At 37.5% G+C, this 22,176-nt stretch overlaps 2 protein-coding genes across 2 annotated transcripts in view; both read left to right on the forward strand.

Moving 5' to 3' along the window:
• Positions 1–22,176, forward strand: part of LOC128366046 (sialic acid-binding Ig-like lectin 5) — a 53,175-nt gene that overhangs the window by 10,548 nt on the left and 20,451 nt on the right. The gene's annotated exons all lie outside the window — the stretch shown is intronic.
• LOC128366044 (sialic acid-binding Ig-like lectin 5) lies at positions 4,829–10,084 on the forward strand. The gene is made up of 8 exons (XM_053326692.1): positions 4,829–5,019; positions 5,409–5,822; positions 6,118–6,423; positions 7,675–7,956; positions 8,050–8,328; positions 8,480–8,591; positions 8,691–8,760; positions 9,686–10,084. The coding sequence occupies exons 1-8, from the start codon at positions 4,959–4,961 to the stop codon at positions 10,082–10,084; spliced, it is 1,923 nt and encodes a 640-aa protein (XP_053182667.1). The 5' UTR covers positions 4,829–4,958.

Below are 22,176 nucleotides of genomic sequence, written 5' to 3' on the forward strand. Positions count from 1 at the left end.
ATTTTTGTGCTGAAACACTTGTAAACTCTGTTATTATTATTGCTATTCTTCTTCTTCTTCTTCTTGTTATTATTGGGGCCCGAGTGCTGACCAGCGCAAAGCCCTATTGTATCTGTAAACCAACATGCATGGGGGGCCGAGGGCCCGTTCATCGCTACTTGCAGCTTTAATTATTATTATTATTATTGATATTATTATTATCAGTGCAGAGAAAAATCTCCCTGACATATTCACCCTGAATAACATTTGGCCATTTTACAGTCTGTGCTTTTTTCATTTCATTTGAACACTGCAGAACTTTTTATTCATTTCAGTTTCTAATTCGGAAACTTCAAAAGACTTATTAAAGTATTGTGCATGCCTCCAGGTGGTTTGTAGACTCACTGAGCCAAAGTTTAGAATAAAATAACTTTGGTTGTCTGTTAAATTGTTAGAGATTTTTTTTAGACTTTGACACCCCCAAGTGGTAGTATCAAAAACGTATTTTGTATGTACACATGCTATCATTATAGATACTTTTTTAATTTCAGTATGACTAATAAGTAAGTATCTTGTCTTGTAGAGATCTTATCTTAAATGTTTCTATTTTATTAAATGTGTTCCACAGATATGAGGAAACCTGAAATCACTGGGGATGTAATTGTTAAAGAAGGCGACACTCTGAATCTGACCTGCAATGCTGAAAGTTTTCCTCCATCTCTGATCACATGGTCTAAACTTGGCCTCAACACAAGTCTGCACAGTAGAATCGATGTTGACCTGCAGAACGACACTGGGCTATCCACACTTATCATCCATAACGTAACAATAGAACACTCTGGACGTTACATCTGCACTGTAAATCATGTGGACCATACTCTGACTCTACATGCTGATGTAACTGTGACTCGTAAGTAGACTGTACTAATCTCCTTAAAAATTAAGATTATGTTCACAGTCTATATCTGTTTGCTTTAAAGTGAGTCTACTTCTGTGTTTGCAGGGTTTGCAAAGATCCTAAAAGGCTCTGGGTGTGTGGCTCAGTTGACGGCTCTGACCTGTGTGTGTATCAGTCAGGGGGTTCCTTTACCCACCATCAAATGGCCGCTGATGGAAATCCACACTGAGTACTCTGTCATTACCATGGTGTCAAACCACAGAGTGAACAGCACCATCACCCTGCCTGTAACAGACCACAGAAACACTGCTGTTGAGTGTGTCACCAGTAATGGAAATGGAGAAGTAAAAGAAAACCTCACCATCCAAAAAGACTTGTCAAAAGAAGAAGGTACATGTTCTTAACTGAAACACTTCTGCTTCTTCAGACCACGGTTTACTTTTTTTGTACTGTGAACTTGCACTCAGGCAAAATGTCATAAGAAATAAACTGTGTCATGTTCAGTATATTATCATTCAGAACAACATGGACAACAAATGTTTTTCTTCTGTTCCTTTTTAATCCAGGTCAATCCACAGGATTACTAAGCATTGTCTCACGGCTGGACATCATCATTGCATTTTTGACTGGAGTACTTCTTACAGCAGCTCTTTGCTGTTTGGCAAATAAATGCCATAGGTACTCTATTGATTCCATTCATTCATTCCTGGTTTTGTTTGTGGATAATCTTCATACAGACATTTAAATGTGTTGCTGTTTAAATGTATTTCTCTCTAGAAAAAAGCAGAAGAGCTCTGGAAATCTGGATGGGACCCTGGAGATGGTGACCGCCCAGGAGGATCCTCTGGTATTATTATTATTTACCCAGCTAATACATCTATATACTAATATATTGCTGTAAATTGGTTACAATTTCTCTTTTTGTGAATGACCACAGTAGTTTTACACGTTTGAGTGCATTTATTTATTATTTACTGCTATTTTGTATGAATGCTGTAGTATTTAATATTTGTGAATATGTTTGCAATTTCAGTCAGACACACTTGATTGACCTTCAGTGTAAATATGACATGTTAAACAGTTGACTTGCTGGGAGATATTTCTCTTTGAGGGATCTCTGAAGAACAAACAACCCCTGGAAAAACCCAAACATGAACATTAAAGCTTAGTTGGATCAAAAATGCCAACAGGGGGAAATTGAGGTAGTGGAGGGAAATGCATGATGATATGCCACCAGGCAGCTGGTAGTGATGCAGCTGATGAATGAGCCACTGGTAGTCAAGCATGTGGGAAGTAACTGATGCCAATCAACTCATGCAAGCACAACCTCAGTGCTCTACCTGAGTTCTGCTTCATTCATTTCACTTCAACATGAAAATCAACTTGCAAACATGCAAACTTGAGATACTATATCCTATCAAAGTCAACAGCATGTTTCCTTTAATGGTCAGGTTCCCTTTTTGTTGGTTTGCAGCGCAGCTGTAAATACAGACTGATTTGACTGCACTATATTGCCACTATGCACTACTTACAATCATGATTAAAGCTGATACAGATTGTGATAGATTCAATATCTCAAACAAACTTTGAGATTTGCTTCAACCTTATTTCCAAACCATATTAAAATAAATGGACACCAGTTGTAGCATTTAATAACAACATTAAAACATTACTTAAACAATAATGTAAATGTACGATCTCATGCATGGTGTACACAGTCTCTGGCTTGTTGCAGCTGCTGACTGGTTCATGCTTTCTGTATTATTCCTGACAGATACATCCTGATCAAGCAGTGCAAGATAATCAAACTCACTACCAAGAGGCACCAAAAGATGGAACTGAAGGATTGGAGAGAGGATCCCCTGATCTCAACGGTGCAGCAAAAGATGTGGAGTACGCCAGCATTGACTTCTCCATGTTGAAAAGAAGAAGTCTCAGGGGGGCAGCAAAGAAACTAGAGACCACAGAGACAGAGTACGCAGAAGTTAAGAGAGAAGAAAAAGTGGAAAAGCAAGACAATGATGTAGAGCCTGATGAAATGTTGGAGTGTAAAGAAGAGGAGGAAGCCATGGCAGAGGAGGATGAGGAGACAAAACATTGTGTGGCCAAAGAGGAAGAAGAGGAGGATGTGGCATTGTATTCCAATTTGAAGGATATAAAGGAAGAGATGTGAAGACTGTAAAGTTTAGTGGAGTCACTTAAGGATAAAGTGTCTTCTGTTTTTCAAACGTGATGGATTATTATTCTGATGTGTAAATGACAGCACTGTGTAAGCTTTCTACCACAGGACAGTGGTTTTCAAAAGCTAAATTTGACCTTTAGGTAAACTGAAGTAATCTGGACACTCCACATCTCTACCTCTTTTAGGCCTTCTAGTCCACCACTTCGGTCCAGACTGAATTATTTCAATAACTATTGGATGAATTGCTATGAAATGTTGTAAAGTCATTCATGATTCTCACAGAGAAGGTTTTAATCGTAAGTGGCTGTAATCTTTAAGGATACACACTGGATTTGATGAACTTGGACTGCAAAGACCTCTTATTAGCGTCAGCTGAACTTTGGATATTAATTTTGGCCAGTATGAGGACTGTACATTTTGAATGGAATGGCTATCTATTTCTACATGAATGTTAAATAAAAGTTTTTCTCTAATACTTTCAGTATTAGTCAGTAGCAATCATTTTCATAAAAAAATATTTAGATTTTAAATTAAATTGAACATCTCAAGTTAAAACATTGGGCCCTGATGCTGTTGTTGAAGAAAGACAGATAGATAACACATACGATAGATCACTTTTCCTTTTAAAAATGTGTTGCAAGAAACAGCAAGCATACACTGATAAGAGTGAGAAATGTGTATTTTAACAGAAAATGCATCTGTTTCTGCTGTGAATTCAAACAGTGAGTTGTCAATAAGAGTCTTTCTTTCTTTCACTCTGCAGTGTTTAAAGGTTAAATATGGCTTGTGGCAACTGATAAAGACCAAACTGTAGCCAGTTCTCACTTAACATAATTATAGTCTAACACCTTATTGTGTGAACAGGAAGCTATTTGAAAGAATGCAATGATACCATATAAGGCAATGTTAAAATGAATAATCAGTTCAGCAACTTTTCCGAAAAGAGAACTTAAAGACATTTCAAAATAAACCATAAAAACAGGAACCACAACAGACTTCCACAAATGATGCAGTTTACATGATTGTAGATCTGTATGTCATGGGTCTGCAGGTATTTAGTGCATTTAGTAAATGAGAGGAGTTATCATCTTTTAACTTCCTCTCACAATCGACCATCATTATTCAACTGACACATCAGATAACTAATGATGCAGCCCATTCAAAGTCATGCACATCCAGTTATGTACATAATGTACTAAGAAGATTAAGCAATACAAATCTGCATGTGCAATATTTATCAATGTGTGTGTGTACTGTAATGTGATATAAAAGGCTGTTAAGTCTTAAGAAGAGAGGAAATAATAGCCAGTGTGGTGTAGAGACACTTCCTGGGAACGTGTCATATGCAAAAAGAGAAGATGTACAAAAGAAGGAGGAAGAGAGGAAGACTCAGTTCATAGTAGAGACACTCGGCAGAGATCACTGTGAAGAGAAGACAGCAGCTGTTACAGTATAAGGAGGTAAAATACAATATTATCCTATTTTTTTAAATACCACTTTAAATTGTAAAATGAAATTACAGAAGTGATTTATTTTTCCTTCCTTTTGAAATTCAACTTTTGAAATTCCTGAGTGGACAGTACATTAGAAAAGTCTGCGTTTAGGGGGATTTTAGATATTTATTGTAGGGATGCTTTATCTAGCAGCTTTCTGGAATAATATCAACAAGTGCTTTAAAAAAGTCAGGGTTAGTTAGTAAATGTATTAATCTAACAAAATTGCTGAATGTGCAACATCCAGTGTTAGAAACTTTGCCGTCAACAGTCATCTGTGGAGCTGTTTCTGATCCAGTTTCATCAGCTGAACTTCCTGTTTGTTCACTGCATTTAATATTTTTGTGCTTTTGAAAGGACGAGTGTCTTCTGTGGACAGACTGACTGTCTCAAGTATCGAATTAGGATGTTTGTTCTCATCTGGGCGGCTTTCCTTCTCTCTGTGAAATGCAGCATTGCTGACGAAGGTATACATCTTTATTATCATCTTGGTTCAATGCCAGCATTAAGGATGTAAACAGCTATAATAAATGCGTGTTTTCCAATGACAACTATTAATGTTTTCCCACCCTGAATTCACCAACTCATTAGCAGCATTACTCACAGCATCTACTCTCGAATATAATATTGAAATGAATCTTTTGATTATCAAAGAAATGGTGGATTAAGAAATGACATTACATTCTGACACGTATTTGGGTTTTCTGCTAAATGCTACTGACAACACAAGACAAGACAGAGTTATATAACACAGAAACAATCCTACTTAGTATTCATCATTTATTAAATATATCATCTGGTAATGTCATCTAAATATATTTTGGTCAGATTTTTCTCTCTCTATTTGTAATAACAGGTGCATCAGTGGGACAAAAAAATGTGTGTCAGATTCAAGGATACTGTATCACTCTTCCTGAAGGAGAAATAACAGCAGAGGCTGGACTCTGTGTTGTGATCCCGTGCTCCTTCACTACTGATTATACCTTCACACCCCAACATATAGTTTGGTACAAATGTGAACCATCGAAAGGAAAATGTGATGATTCTGACATAATATTCAACACAAACAAGAACAACCAAGAAGTTCAGCCTGGGTTCAAAGGACGAGTGTCACTGTTGGAGACGGACCTGAGTCAAAAAACCTGCAGCATCGTCATCAATGACCTCACTGAGTCAGATTCTGGATCATATCAGTTCAGAGTTATTGGTACCAAAGGAGGGAAAGCGGACGGATTCACATTCAATCTTAGAGCGACCGTCTCTGTTAAAGGTATGAAGACAAAGCAAATATATACAGTGACAATGTTTATTGTTGGACCTCTGAACTGCACCAACATATCAGGTCTATTTATAGTCTCAAATAGGAATAAAGTAATAGTTGGTATTACTCCACAGAGGCACTTGTCGACCTCTGTGGTAGACCAGTAAGCGCTTAAACAGTTCCTGATATAGTGTAACTCTACTTATTGACTCAATAAAATATCTGATACTGAAGCCTAAACTTAACTGAATGATAACCTTCAGACTATTGACCTGATTCCACTCATGTACTGCTCTACTATTAGATCTGAGTCAGAAGCCCACAGTGATGGTTCCTCCGCTGACAGAAGGACAGCAGACCACACTGACCTGCACTGCTCCTGGTCTCTGCTCTGGATCCGTTCCTACAATCACCTGGATGTGGAGAGGAAGAGGAGAGGACATCACTAAAATCCCAGGAAAGATAACAACTGAGAATCTTGTCACTCAGAGACACAGCTCAACTTTGACCTTTAATGCTTCAGCTGAACACCACGGCACCCAGGTCACCTGTAAGGTCGGCTTCACAGGTGACACAGCTACAGAGGAGACGGTGACTCTGAATGTGACCTGTAAGTAGCACTGTTATGTATTTAATCAGTCATTTTTATTGTCTAAACTATCAAAGCTATGTCCTCAGAAGTCATTTCTGGTGGTTTTCTAAAGCTCAGATCTGAACTGTGTTTAATTTTACATTATCAACAGCAGGAAACTTTGCAAATTATGTCTGTTATAACATTTTATAAAATGTCCTCGTTTTATAGATGTGAAAGAAATTAAAGTGACTGGGAATACAAGTCTGAAGGAAGGTGAGACCCTGAATCTGACCTGCAGCATTGAAAGCTTCCCTCCGTCTTCTATCATGTGGACTAAACTCTCCAACAAAACTGTGAAAAATGGAAGAGAAACTAATCTTCAGAACCGCACAGAAACTGACCTGCAGATTGACCCTCAAACAGCCACTCTTATCATCCCTAATGTGACAGCAGAACACACTGGACAGTACATGTGTACAGCAAAACATTTGAACAACACCCTGACCAAAGAAGTTAACATAACAGTTAAATGTAAGTATACTCTTCATTAAGGTAGCTGAAACTTGAGTTACATCCATGAGATTTTATTGTCTTCTACTGTCGTTGTCTTAATATTGGCTTTGTTATTGCTTTCTCTGTCATGTGTCTTTACTTTTGGACTATACTACCTTTTATTTTTGTGTCAAAACACTTGTAAACTCTGTTATTATTATTGCTATTCTTCTTCTTATTATTATTATTAGGGCCCGAGCGCTGACCAGCGCGAAGCCCTATTGTATCTGTAAACCAACATGCATGGGGGGCCGAGGGCCCGTTCATCGCTACTTGCAGCTTTAATTATTATTATTATTATTGATATTATTATTATCAGTGCAGAGAAAAATCTCCCTGACATAACCCTGAATACCTTTTGGCCATCTTACAGTCTGTGCTTTTTTCATTTCATTTGAACACTGCAGAACTTTTTATTCATTTCAGTTTCTAATTCGGAAACTTCAAAAATAGTTTGATCTCTTGGACTTATAAAAACATTGTTCATGCCTCCAGGTGGTTTGTAGACTCACTGAGCCCAAGTTTAGAATAAAATTACGTTGGTTGTCTGTTAAAGTGTTAGATATTTTTTTTAGACTTTGACGTCCCCAAGTGGTAGTATCAAAAATAAATTTTGTATGTATACATGCTATCATTATTATTTTTTTTTTAAATTTCAGTATGACTAATAAGAAGTCACTTGTCTTGTAGAGATATCATCTTAAATGTTTCTATTTTATTAAATCTGTTCCACAGATGTGAGGAAACCTGAAATCACTGGGGATGTAAATGTTGAAGAAGGCAACACTCTGAATCTGACCTGCAATGCTGAAAGTTTTCCTCCATCTCTGATCACATGGTCTAAACTTGGCCTCAACACAAGTCTGCACAGTAGAATCGATGTTGACCTGCAGAACGACACTGGACTATCCACACTTATCATCCATAACGTAACAACAGAACACTCTGGACGTTACATCTGCACTGTAAATCATGTGGACAATACTCTGACTGAACATGCTGATGTAAATGTGACTCGTAAGTAGACTGTGTTAATCTCTTTAAAAATTAAGATTATGTTCACAGTCTATATCTGTTTGCTTTAAAGTGATTCTACTTGTGTGTTTGCAGGGTTTGCAAAGATCCTAAAAGGCTCTGGGTGTGTGGCTCAGTTGACGGCTCTGACCTGTGTGTGTATCAGTCAGGGGGTTCCTTTACCCACCATCAAATGGCCGCTGATGGAAAACCACACTGAATACTCTGTCACTACCTCTGTGTCAAACCACAGAATCAACAGCACCATCACCCTGCCTGTAACAGACCACAGAAGCACTGCTGTTGAGTGTGTCACCAGTAATGGAAATGGAGAAGTAAAAGAAAACCTCACCATCCAAAAAAAAGAAGGTACATGTTCTTAACTGAAACACTTCTGCTTCTTCAGACCACGGTTTACTTTTTTTTTGTACTGTGAACTCACACTCAGGCCATACTGTCATGTACAGTATATTATCGTTCAGAACAACATATGGACAACAAATATTTTTCTTCCTTTTTAATCCAGGTCAATCCACAGGATTACTAAGCATTGTCTCACGGCTGGACATCATCATTGCATTTTTGACTGGAGTACTTCTTACAGGAGCTCTTTGCTGTTTGGCAAAGAAATGCCATAGGTACTCTATTGATTCCATTCATTCATTCCTGGTTTTGTTTGTGGATCATCTTCATACAGACATTTAAATGTGTTGCTGTTTAAATGTATTTCTCTCCAGAAAAAAGCAGAAGAGCTCTGGAAGTCTAGATGGGACCCTGGAGATGGTGACCGCCCAGGAGGATCCTCTGGTATTATTATTATTATTATTTATCCAGCTAATACATCTATATACTAATATATTGCTGTAAATTTGTTAAGATTTCTCTTTTTGTGAATGATCACAATATTTATACATGTTTGAGTGCATTTATTTATTATTTACTGCTATTGTGTTTGAATGCTGTAGTATTTAAGATCTGTGTATGTGTTTGCAATTTCAGTCAGACACACTTGATTGAACTTCAGTGTAAATATGAAATGTTAAACAGTTGACTTGCTGGGAAATATTTCTCTTTGAGGGATCTCTGAAGAACAAACAACCCCTGGAAAAACCCAAACATGAACATTAAAGCTTAGTTGGATTAAAAATGCCAACAGGGGGAAATTGAGGTAATGGAGGGAAATGTATGATGATATGCCACCAGGCAGCTGGTAGTGATGCAGCTGATGAATGAGCCACTGGTAGTCAAGCATGTGGGAAGTAACTGATGCCAATCAACTCATGCAAGCACAACCTCAGTGCTCTACCTGAGTTCTGCTTCATTCATTTCACTTCAACGTGAAAATCAACTTGCAAACATGCAAACTTGAGATACTATATCCTATCAAAGTCAACAGCATGTTTCCTTTAATGGTCAGGTTCCCTTTTTGTTGGTTTGCATCGCAGCTGTACATACAGAATGATTTGACTGCACTATTTTGCCACTATGCACTATTTACAATCATGATTAAAGCTGATACAGATTGTTATAGATTGCAGTATCTCAAACAAACTTCAAGAACCTTATTTCCAAACCATATTAAAATAAATGGACACCAGTTGTAGCGTTTAATAACAACATTAAAACATTACTTAAACAATAATGTAAATGTACGATCTCATGCATGGTGTACACAGTCTCTGGCTTGTTGCAGCTGCTGACTGGTTCATGCTTTCTGTATTATTCCTGACAGATACATCCTGATCAAGCAGTGCAAGATAATCAAACTCACCACCAAGAGGCACCAAAAGATGGAGCTGAAGGAGTGGAGAGAGGAGCCCCTGATCTCAACGGTGCAGCAAAAGACGTGGAGTACGCCAGCATTGACTTCTCCATGTTGAAAAGAAGAAGTCTCAAGGAGACAGCAAAGAAACGAGAGACCACAGAGACAGAGTACGCAGAAGTTAAGAGAGAAGAAAAAGTGGAAAAGCAAGACAATGATGTAGATCCTGATGAAATGTTGGAGTGTAAAGAAGAGGAGGAAGCCATGGCAGAGGAGGATGAGGAGATAAAACATAGTGTGGCCAAAGAGGAAGAAGAGGAGGATGTGGCGTTGTATTCCAATATGAAGGATATGAAGGAAGAGATGTGAAGACTGTAAAATTAGTGGAGTCACTTAAGGATAAAGTGTCTTCTGTTCTTCAGACGTGATGGACTATTATTCTGATGTGTAAATGACAGCACTGTGTAAGCTTTCTACCACAGGACAGTGGTTTTCAAAAGCTACATTTGACATTTGGGTAAACTGAAGTAATTTGGACACTCCACACCTCTACCTCTTTTAGGCCTTCTAGTCCACCAGTTCAGTAATGATTCTCACAGAGGAGGGGTTTTAAGTGACTGTAACCTTTAAGGATATGCACTGGATTTGAAGAACTTGGACTGCAAAGACCTCTTATTAGCTTCAGCTGAACTTTAGAAATTCATTTTGGCCAGTATGAGGACTGTACATTTTGAATGTAATGGCGATCTATTTCTACATGAATGTTAAATAAAAGTTTTTCTCTAATACTTTCAGTATTAGTCAGTTGCAATAATTTTCACAAAAATATTTAGATTTTAAATTAAATTGAACATCTCAAGTTAAAACATTGGGCCCTGATTTGTATAGCCCTAGTGCTGTTGTTGAAGAAAGACAGGTAGATAACTCATACGATAGATCATTTCTCCTATTAAGAATGTGTTGCAAGAAGCAGCCAGGCATACAGTGATAAATGAGAGCGGTTTGGATTTTTAATATAAAATACATCTGTTTCTGCTGTGAATTCAAATGGTGAAATGTCAGTAACAACAAAGTCTTTCTTACTTTTGGTTCACTCTGCAGTGTTTAAAGGTTAAATATGGCTTGTGGTAACTGATTTAGAGTCAGGGTATCTGTGATGATTCTTGGATATGCAAAGATGCATGTTTTTCATTACGAGCTAGGAGCAATCCCATACATGCATGAGACAACTGACCAAGATTTGATCAGAGTGCAAGACTCTTACTGGTATGTCATCTGTTTTCCGAGGGGCATTGTTGTCATAGTCTGATCGTTCAGTTGGGGCATTTCCAACTAAATGTATCCGATGTCTGTCATTCTGCTAATCGTTCCTAGACAGTCTGTTTCATAGTTAGCAGATCTGGTATGTCATTGACCATATGTGGAAATACATACTAACACTGATAAAGACCAAACTGCAGCCAGTTCACCCCTTAATGGCCTAACACCTTAATGTGTGAAAAGGCAGTTATTTGAGATAATGTAATGATAACATATAAAGCAATGGTAAAACAAATAATCAGTTATGCAACTTTAAGAGAACTTAAAGACGTCACTTTTAATATGTTTTTCAAAATCTGTTCCACAGATATGAGGAAACCTGAAATCACTGGGGATGTAATTGTTAAAGAATGCAACACTCTGAATCTGACCTGCAATGCTGAAAGTTCATTTCTGATCACATGGTCTAAACTTGGCCTCAACACAAGTCTGCACAGTAGAATCGATGTTGACCTGCAGAATGACACACATATGATAGATCACTTCTCCTTTAAAAAATGTATTGCAAGAAACATTTAACATATATAGTCTAACGCTTTAATGTGTGAAAAGGAAGTTATTTGAAAGAATGCAATGATACCATATAAGGCGATGTTAAAACGAATAATCGGTTCAGCAACTTTTCTTTCCATTATTCAACTGACACTACAGATAACTAATGATGCAGCCCATTCAAAGTCATGCACATCCAGTTATGTACATAATGTATTAAGCTCTTCCTCCAGAAGCCCCTGGCTCAGGGTCCTGCTCGAAAATGACATACTCAAAATGAACATGGTATATCTCTGTAACTACAAGGTCTATATGAATAATATTGGTATCATAATAAAGGTAACACTTGTGAGATAGATGTAGAGGTGAAAGCATCAGTATATATGTTACTGGGTCAGACTAAATGAAGATTGAACACAGCAAAAATTAAACATTTAATTTTCGCCTGAAGAAAATTACACTTTTAGAGTGACTAACACCTTCTAAATTATAGTGCAGCAGCCAATAAACCTCTTGAAATTGTAGCATAACATCTGAACATTATCTGTGCCAAGTTTCATGTTAATAAAGTAAAGCACTGCAAAGTTATAGAGGTTTTAGTAGAGATATATTAAGGCGCTCAACTCTGCACTGCGCACCTCTGCGCATGCGTTTGTATTGGCGTCAACTGATCCAAGCAATATTTTCAGGAAGAACATGGATATCTCGCGAACCGATTGGTCAATATGGACCAATCACACCTCTAAAGAAAGTTCACACCCCCTAGAAAGTAATGCAGTGGGCTACATCTGTCGCAGTAGCACCATTCAATCACTAGATGGAGACAAAGACCGTGTGTTTGCATTGGCGACGACGGCGCAGGGATCTTTAAATCACCCCCCATGCCATGTAAACAAAACGAAACTGAAACTGAATCGACTCAAAATGATCCAGAGACATTGGAGTAGCTGCTACTAGGAATATTATGCGACCAGACACAACTTTTAACCATAAAAACAGCGAAGGTAAGACATAATTTGTAGTTGTAAATTTACAATGTGAAGTTTGCTTGAATTTTTCTTTGACGGTTTACTCCGCGAGTTTTGATCGTACAGTAATGAGAGTTACACTGCTGGAATCAGTGAAATATCAGCAATATTAAAGGTTTAAATATGGCTTGTGGTAACTGATTTAGAGTCAGGGTATCTGTGATGATTCTTGGATATGCAAAGATGCATGTTTTTACGAGCTAGGAGCAATCCCATACATGCATGAGACAACTGACAAAGATTTGACCAGAATGCAAGACTCTTACTGGTATGTCATCTGTTTTCCGAGGGGCATTGTTGTCAGAGTATGATCGTTCAGTTGGGACATTTCCAACTAAATTTATTCGATGTCTGTCATTCTACTAATCGTTCCTAGACAGTCTGTCTCATAGTTAGCAGATCTGGTATGTCATTGACCATATGTGGAAATACATACTAACACTGATAAAGACCAAACTGCAGCCAGTTCTCACTCAAAATAATAATAGTCAAAAGCTTTAATGTGTGAAAAGGCAGTTATTTGGGATAATGTAATGATAACATATAAAGCAATGGTAAAACAAATAATCAGTTATGCAACTTTTCTGAGAAGAGAACTTAAAGACGTCACTTGTCTTGTAGAGATCTTAAATTTTAATATGTTTTTTAAAATCTGTTCCACAGATGTGAGGAAATCTGAAATCACTGGGGATGTAATTGGCCTCAACACGAGTCTGCACAGTAGAATCAATATTGACCTGCAGAATGACACATATGATAGATCACTTCTCCTTTTAAAAATGTGTTGCAAGAAACATTTAACATATATAGTCTAACGCTTTAATGTGTGAAAAGGAAGCTATTTGAAAGAATGCAATGATACCATATAAGACAATGTTAAAACTAATCATCAGTCCAGCAACTTTTCTTTCCATTATTCAACTGACACATCAGATAACTAATGATGCAGCCCATTCAAAATCATGCACATATAAAAAATCTGCATGTGGAATACTGCTAAATGTGTGTACTGTAATGTGATATAAAAGGCTGTTAAGTCTTAAAAAGAGAGGAAATAATAGCCAGTGTGATGTAGAGACACTTGCACTATGCAGAAAAGGGAAGATGTACAAAAGAAGGAGGAGAGGAAGACTCAGTTCATAGTAGAGACACTCAGCAGAGATCACTGTGAAGAGAAGACAGCAGCTGTTATAAGGAGGTAAAATACAATATTATCCTTCATTTTTTAAATACCACTTTAAATTGTAAAATGAAATTACAGAAGTGATTTATTCTTCATTCCTTTTGAAATTCGACTTTTGAAATTCCTGAGTGGACAGTTGATTGGAAAAGTCTGGGTTTAGGGGGATTTTAGATATTTATTGTAGGGATAATTTATCTAGCATCTTTCTGGAATAATATCAACAAGTGCTTTAAAAAAGTCAGGGGACTTACAACCCCAGAGAAGATGTTAACCAAATGTATTAATCTAACAAAATTGCTGAATGTGCAACATCAAGTGTTAGAAACTGTGCAGTCAACAGTCATCTGTGGAGCTGTTTCTGATCCAGTTTCATCAGCTGAACTTCCTGTTTGTTCACTGCATTTAATATTTTTGTGCTTTTGAAAGGATGAGTGTCTTCTGTGGACAGACTGACTGTCTCAAGTATCGAAATAGGATGTTTGTTCTCATCTGGGCGGCTTTCCTCCTCTCTGTGAGATGCAGCATTGCTGACGAAGGTTTACATCTTTATTATCATCTTGTTTCAACGCCAGCATTAAGGATGTAAACAGCTATAATAAAGGCATGTTTTCCAATGACAACTATTTATGTTTTCCCACCCTGAATTCACCAACTAATTAGTAGCATTATTCACAACATCTACTCTCGAATATAGTATTGAAATGAATCTTTTGATTACCAAAGAAATGGTGGATTAAGAAATGACATTACATTCTGACACGTATTTGGGTTTTCTGCTAAACGCTACTGACAACACATGACAAGACAGAGTTATATAACACAGAAACAATCCTACTTAGTATTCATCATTTATTAAATATATTATCTGGTAATGTCATCTAAATATATTTGGTCAGATTTTTCTCTCTCTATTTGTAATAACAGGTGCATCAGTGAGGCAACGACAACACTGTCCGGTTCAAGAATACTGTATCACTCTTCCTGAAGGAGAAATAACAGCAGAGGTTGGACTCTGTGTTGTGATCCCGTGCTCCTTCACTACTGTTGATACCTTCACACCCCAACATATAGTTTGGTCCAAATGTGAACCATTGAAAAGAAGTTGTAGTGATGCTGACATAATATTCCACACAAACAAGAACAACAAAAAAGTTCAGCCTGGGTTCGAAGGACGAGTGTCGCTGTTGGAGACGGACCTGAGTCAAAAAAACTGCAGCATCGTCATCAATGACCTCACTGAGTCAGATTCTGGATCATATCAGCTCAAAGTTACTGGTGTCCGGCTTGGGTATACGGACGGATTCACATTCAATCTAAGAGCGACTATCTCTGTTAAAGGTATGAAGACAAAATAAATATATACAGTGATGATGTTTATTGTTGGACCTCTGAACTGCACCAACATATCAGGTCTATTTATGGTCTCAAATAGGAATTAAGTAATATTTGGTATTACTCCACAGAGGCACTTGCCGACCTCTGTGGTAGACCAGTAAGCGCTTAAGCAGTTCCTGATATAGTGTAACTCTACTTATTACCTTAATAAAGTATCTGATACTGAAGCCTAAACTTAACTGAATGATAATCTTGAGACTATTGACCTGATTCCACTCATGTACTACTCTACTATTAGATCTGAGTCAGAAACCCACAGTGATGGTTCCTCGGCTGACAGAAGGACAGCAGACCACACTGACCTGCACTGCTCCTGGTCTCTGCTCTGGATCTGTTCCTACAATCACCTGGATGTGGAGAGGAAGAGGAGAGGATGACTCTCACATTGCAGGAAACATCATGACAGAGACTCTGACTGCTTTCAAACAGAGACACAGCTCAACTTTGACCTTTAATGCTTCAGCTGAACACCACAGCACCCAGGTCACCTGTAAGGTCGGCTTCACAGGTGACACAGCTACAGAGGAGACGGTGACTCTGAATGTGACCTGTAAGTAACACATACTGTCCTGTATTTAATCAGTCATTTTTATTGTCTGAATTATCAAAGCTATGTCCTCAGAAGGGTGGTTTGTAGACTCACGTAGCCCAAGTTTAGAATAAAATAACTTTAGTTGTCTGTTAAAGTGTTAGAGAATTTTTTAGACTTTGGCGCCCCCAATACTTTTTTAAAATTTTCAGTGTGACTAATAAGAAGACACTTGTCTTGCAGAAATCTTATCTTAAATGTTTCTATTTTATTAAATATGTTCCACAGATGTGAGGAAACCTGAAATCACTGGGGATGTAATTGTTAAAGAAGGCAACACTCTGAATCTGACCTGCAATGCTGAAAGTTTTCCTCCATCTCTGATCACATGGTCTAAACTTGGCCTCAACACAAGTCTGCACAGTAGAATCGATGTTGACCTGCAGAACGACACTGGACTATCCACACTTATCATCCATAACGTAACAACAGAACACTCTGGACGTTACATCTGCACTGTAAATCATGTGGACAATACTCTGACTCTACATGCTGATGTAACTGTGACTTGTAAGTAGACTGTACTAATCTCCTTAAAAAATAAGATTATCTTCACAGTCTATATCTGTTTGCTGTAAAGTGAGTCTACCTAAAAGGCTCTGGGTGTGTGGCTCAGTTGACGGCTCTGACCTGTGTGTGTATCAGTCAGGGCGTTCCTTTACCCACCATCAAATGGCCGCTGATGGAAAACCACACTGAGTACTCTGTCACTACCACTGTGTCAAACCACACAGTCAACAGCACCATCACCCTGCCTGTAACAGACCACAGAAACACTGCTGTTGAGTGTGTCACCAGTAATGGAAATGGAGAAGCAAAAGAAAACCTCACCATCATGAAAATGAAAAAGCGTAAATAACAAATATCATTAATTAGAATGTTGATGATAAAATATGTCAGCTTTTCATTTCTAATGAGATTGATTGATTAGAAGAAATACATATGTTGTATACAGATAAATAATAAAGCGTACTGAGGTCAAAATGTGCAGAATTTAAATTAAGAGTCTGTTGCTATACAGCTGAATCTGATTAGAGAGAAATTGAACTATGTTCAGCAGCCTGGTAGCCTGTGGTAGGAAACAGGCTATCAGCATAACCATAACACTGAAACAGTTATACACTCTACGTTGTGTCATTTCTCATAGTAAGTCCTGTGCAGCACTACATACCTGACTGTGCAGTCCTTCCCTGGGTCCTGGGTGTATCTTTAAGTGTGAATGTCTTCAGCATCATCTACGTGATTTTCCTTTGGTATGTTACTACTTCTGTATTTTGAAGCCTTTGTTTGACTTTAAGACAACAAAGCATGGCTCACTCTTTTCTTCTTCTCCAAAGGAGCACAAGAAGAAAGGTGAAACCACTTCAAGAGGACAGAACATACATGTCACTGAAGAGAAGAGATCAATCAGCAGAGTACGATGTAATTGGCCACCCTCAGCGCTGACAGTGTCTTTCAGTCAACTTCACTGGAGGATTGTTTGCACCAAGATTCATAAATTGTCTCCTCAACCATCATCATTAAGTTTGTATGAATGTCTGCATTAGTGGTTCAACTTTAACAAAGGTAGTTTTAGTTTTTCTGTCCATACTGTGTCTATGTCTGTGATGACACTGCTGAATCATAGACTCACCGAGCATTTTATTAGGAACACCTGCGCTATCTAATGCAATCCAATACAACAGCTCTGCCATAAATTCTTCTTCTACAAAGGTTACACATGTTCATTTTTTACATTATTAAAAAGTGATAATTCTACTTTATGTTCATTATTGAGGCTGTAGTGGGTTGGATCAGTGTTACTAATATTTTGTACCCCATAGATGAGGGTTTGTGAGTCAAGTCTTTGATACATTCTTTAAAATTTCAAATATATTCTCGAGATGTTATGTTACATTTAGTTACTCCCACAATTTTAAATGTTTGTAAAAGTATGTGTCTCACTATACAGATGTTAGCTGTTATGCTGCACACAACTGGAACAAACTACCAGCAGAACTGAAATCAGTCCCAACTGTGAACACTTTTAAATCCAGGTTAAAAACATTTCTCTTCTCCTGTGCTTATGATTGAGCTCTTTTAAAGCACTTTACTTTTTAATCTGTAATTTGCAATCTATGTCCTTTTAATGATTTTAAAGCTAATTTATTATTTTATGCTGCAATCATTTTATTTATGTCTTTCTATTTTTCTGTACTTTGTTTTTATTATGGGGGGGGGGGTGTGGTGGGGGTTAATTGTATGTTTTAAGTTTCTCAAATTACATGTTTTTCTATTTTATGTAAAGCACATTGAGTTGCCATTGTGTATGAAATGTGCTATATAAATAAAACTGCCTTGCCTTGCCTTGCCTTTACTGTATCACTGCTAGTAATAACACACCAATCATTACCCTTTGAGTAACTGCATCTTACTCTCCATTTAGTTCCTTTTTTTAAAAATGTTCATACCATATATGCTTTATATTTAGAACCCATTCTTGCATCCCACATATTTTGTCATGGTTTTAATGTAAATAATGTCACTTCTACCCTCCACAGTTGTCATTTTGCAGGCTTACATGATTGAGACAGAGCTGTAGCCAGTGCTTAGCTGAAGTAGTTATAATCTAGCACCTTAAGGTGAGAAAGGGAAGTTATCAGAAATAGGACAGGAAGGACTTTGCAGAGCACAGTGCAGAACAAAGGGAAACAACTGTGTGACCTCCTATGTCTGTGTAATCATATAAAACGTGTGTTTAATATATGTATGGAGGCTGAGTTCAGCTGACCTTGACAGTGGATGACTGTAGAAAGGATATGTACCAGAATAGAAAAGAAATGTTTTTGGAAAGGTAATGGACAGACATCCATTTGTGGAAAGCTAAATCAATGAGAACATGACCATAACTTGTGCATGTCACAGGGTCAGAAATGTATGTGCATATTATATTTTGTATTTTATATTTGTTGCATATTTTATTATAATGTGAAAATACATGTTGTTTTTTTCTGCTTGTTGCATTTAGTCTATTGTGAGGTGTGTTTTTAAGCAGTTGAAATGAAGTGTGATGACCCTGGCACCACCACACCCACCCACACCCTGCACAAGACATGCTGCAGCCAATGTCCATCAATGCTATTCTCTCAGGCCTGGGTCTGCAACGAGACATCTGAACCCAAGGAAAACCATGAATATCCTTTATCATATTGAGAAGGGTTAGAGGTAGACCAGAGAGAGACGTTGCCGGAGTCAGTGCAGTGTTGCAGTGGGGAACACACTAGTCATCTTGTCTACTTCTCCACAGATCCAACGACTTTGGATCAGCGTGGGATTTGTGCAAGGAGGACATTGAGTGATAGAGAGAGGTGGTGTGCACTGGAGGAGCTGTTGAAATGGACTTGACTTTTAATTGGGTTTTAACTCTCCTGCGAACCAACTATTTTTCAAGTGTTTATTCTTTCTTAAAAGCATTTGTATTGGTTGTGTTAATTTAAAGATTCAATCCTTATGTCTTGTGGAATAAATTTAATTTTAAATTGAGTTTTACTCTCCTGTTTGGTTTTTATCTCTGCTCCCCTGATTGTTTTTAAGGATACACACTGGATTTGATGAACTTGGACTGCAGAGACCTCTTATTAGCTTCAGCTGAACTTCAGATATTAATTTTGGCCAGTATGAGGACTGTACATTTTGAATGGAATGGCTATCTATTTCTACATGAATGTTAAATAAAAGTTTTTCTCTAATACTTTCAGTATTAGTCAGTAGCAATCATTTTCATAAAAATATTTAGATTTTAAATTAAATTAAACATCTCAAGTTAAAGCATTGGGCCCTGATGCTGTTGTTGAAGAAAGACAGATAGATAACACATACGATAGATCACTTTTCCTTTTAAAAATGTGTTGCAAGAAACAGCAAGCATACACTGATAAGAGTGAGAAATGTGTATTTTAACAGAAAATGCATCTGTTTCTGCTGTGAATTCAAACAGTGAGTTGTAAATAACAACAGTCTTTCTTTCTTTCACTCTGCAGTGTTTAAAGGTTAAATATGGCTTGTGGCAACTGATAAAGACCAAACTGTAGCCAGTTCTCACTTAACATAATTATAGTCTAACACCTTATTGTGTGAACAGGAAGTTATTTGAAAGAATGCAATGATACCATATAAGGCAATGTTAAAATGAATAATCAGTTCAGCAACTTTTCCGTAAAGAGAACTTAAAGACATTTCAAAATAAACCATAAAAACAGGAACCACAACAGACTTCCACAAATGATGCAGTTTACATGAATGTAGATATGCATGTAATGGGTCTGCAGGTATTTAGTGCATTTAGTAAATGAGAGGAGTTATCATCTTTTAACTTCCTCTCACAATCGACCATCATTATTCAACTGACACATCAGATAACTAATGATGCAGCCCATTCAAAGTCATGCACATCCAATTATGTACATAATGTATTAAGAAGATTAAGCAATACAAATCTGCATGTGCAATATTTATCAATGTGTGTGTGTACTGTAATGTGATATAAAAGGCTGTTAAGTCTTAAGAAGAGAGGAAATAATAGCCAGTGTGGTGTAGAGACACTTCCTGGGAACGTGTCATATGCAAAAAGAGAAGATGTACAAAAGAAGGAGGAAGAGAGGAAGACTCAGTTCATAGTAGAGACACTCAGCAGAGATCACTGTGAAGAGAAGACAGCAGCTGTTACAGTATAAGGAGGTAAAATACAATATTAACCTTATTTTTTAAATTACCACTTTAAATTATAAACTGAAATTACAGAAGTGATTTATTCTTCCTTCCTTTTGAAATTCAACTTTTGAAATTCCTGAGCGGACAGTTCATTAGAAAAGTCTGGGTTTAGGGGGATTTTAGATATTTATTGTAGGGATGCTTTATCTAGCAGCTTTCTGGAATAATATCAACAAGTGCTTTAAAAAAGTCAGGGGGCTTACAACCCCGGAGAAGATGTTAAGTAAATGTATTAATCTAACAAAATTGCTGAATGTGCAACATCCAGAGTTTGAAACTATGCCGTCAACAGTCATCTGTGGAGCTGTTTCTGATCCAGTTTCATCAGCTGAACGTCCTGTTTGTTCACTGCATTTCATATTTTTGTGCTTTTGAAAGGACGAGTGCCTTCTGTGGACAGACTGACTGACTGTCTCAAGTATCGAATTAGGATGTTTGTTCTCATCTGGGCGGCTTTCCTTCTCTCTGTGAGATGCAACATTGCTGACAAAGGTATACATCTTTATTATCATCTTGTTTCAATGCCAGCATTAAGGATGTAAACAGCTATAATAAAGGCATGTTTTCCAATGACAACTATTAATGTTTTCCCACCCTGAATTCACCAACTAATTATCAGCATTACTCACAGCATCTACTCTTGAATATAGTATTGAAATGAATCTTTTGATTACCAAAGAAATGGTGGATTAAGAAATGACATTACGTTCTGACACGTATTTGGGTTTTCTGCTAAACGCTACTGACAACACAAGACAAGACAGAGTTATATAACACAGAAACAATCCTACTTAGTATTCATCATTTATTAAATATATTATGTGGTAATGTCATCTAAATATATTTAGTCTGATTTTTCTCTCTCTATTTGTAATAACAGGTGCATCAGTGAGGCAAAAACAACACTGTCCGATTCGAGGATACTGTAACACTCTTCCTGAAGGAGAAATAACAGCAGAGGCTGGACTCTGTGTTGTGATCCCGTGCTCCTTCACTACTGCTGATACCTTCACACCCCAACATATAGTTTGGTACAAATGTGAATCATCGAAAGGAAAATGTAGTAATTCTGGCATAATATTCCACACTAACAAGGACAACCAAGAAGTTCAACCTGGGTTCAAAGGACGAGTGTCACTGTTGGAGACGGACCTGAGTCAAAGAAACTGCAGCATCGTCATCAATGACCTCACTGAGTCAGATTCTGGATCATATCAGTTCAGAGTTATTGGTAACATTGGAGGGAAATCGGACGGATTCATATTCAATCTAAGAGCGACCGTCTCTGTTAAAGGTATGAAGACAAAGCAAATATATACAGTGACAATGTTTACTGTTGGACCTCTGAACTTCACCAACATATAAGGTGTATTTATAGTATCAAATAGGAATTAAGTAATATTTGGTATTACTCCACAGAGGCACTTGTCGACCTCTGTGGGAGACCAGTAAGCGCTTAAACAGTTCCTGATATAGTGTAACTCTACTTATTGCCTCAGTAAAATATCTGATACTGAAGCCTAAACTTAACTGAATGATAATCTTGAGACTATTGACCTGATTCCACTCATGTACTGCTCTACTATTAGATGTGAGACAGAAGCCCACAATGATGGTTCCTCCGCTGAAAGAAGGACAGCAGACCACACTGACCTGCACTGCTCCTGGTCTCTGCTCTGGATCCGTTCCTACAATCACCTGGATG

Source organism: Scomber japonicus, chromosome 10 (genome assembly GCF_027409825.1).
Source record: "Scomber japonicus isolate fScoJap1 chromosome 10, fScoJap1.pri, whole genome shotgun sequence".
NCBI lineage: Eukaryota > Metazoa > Chordata > Actinopteri > Scombriformes > Scombridae > Scomber > Scomber japonicus.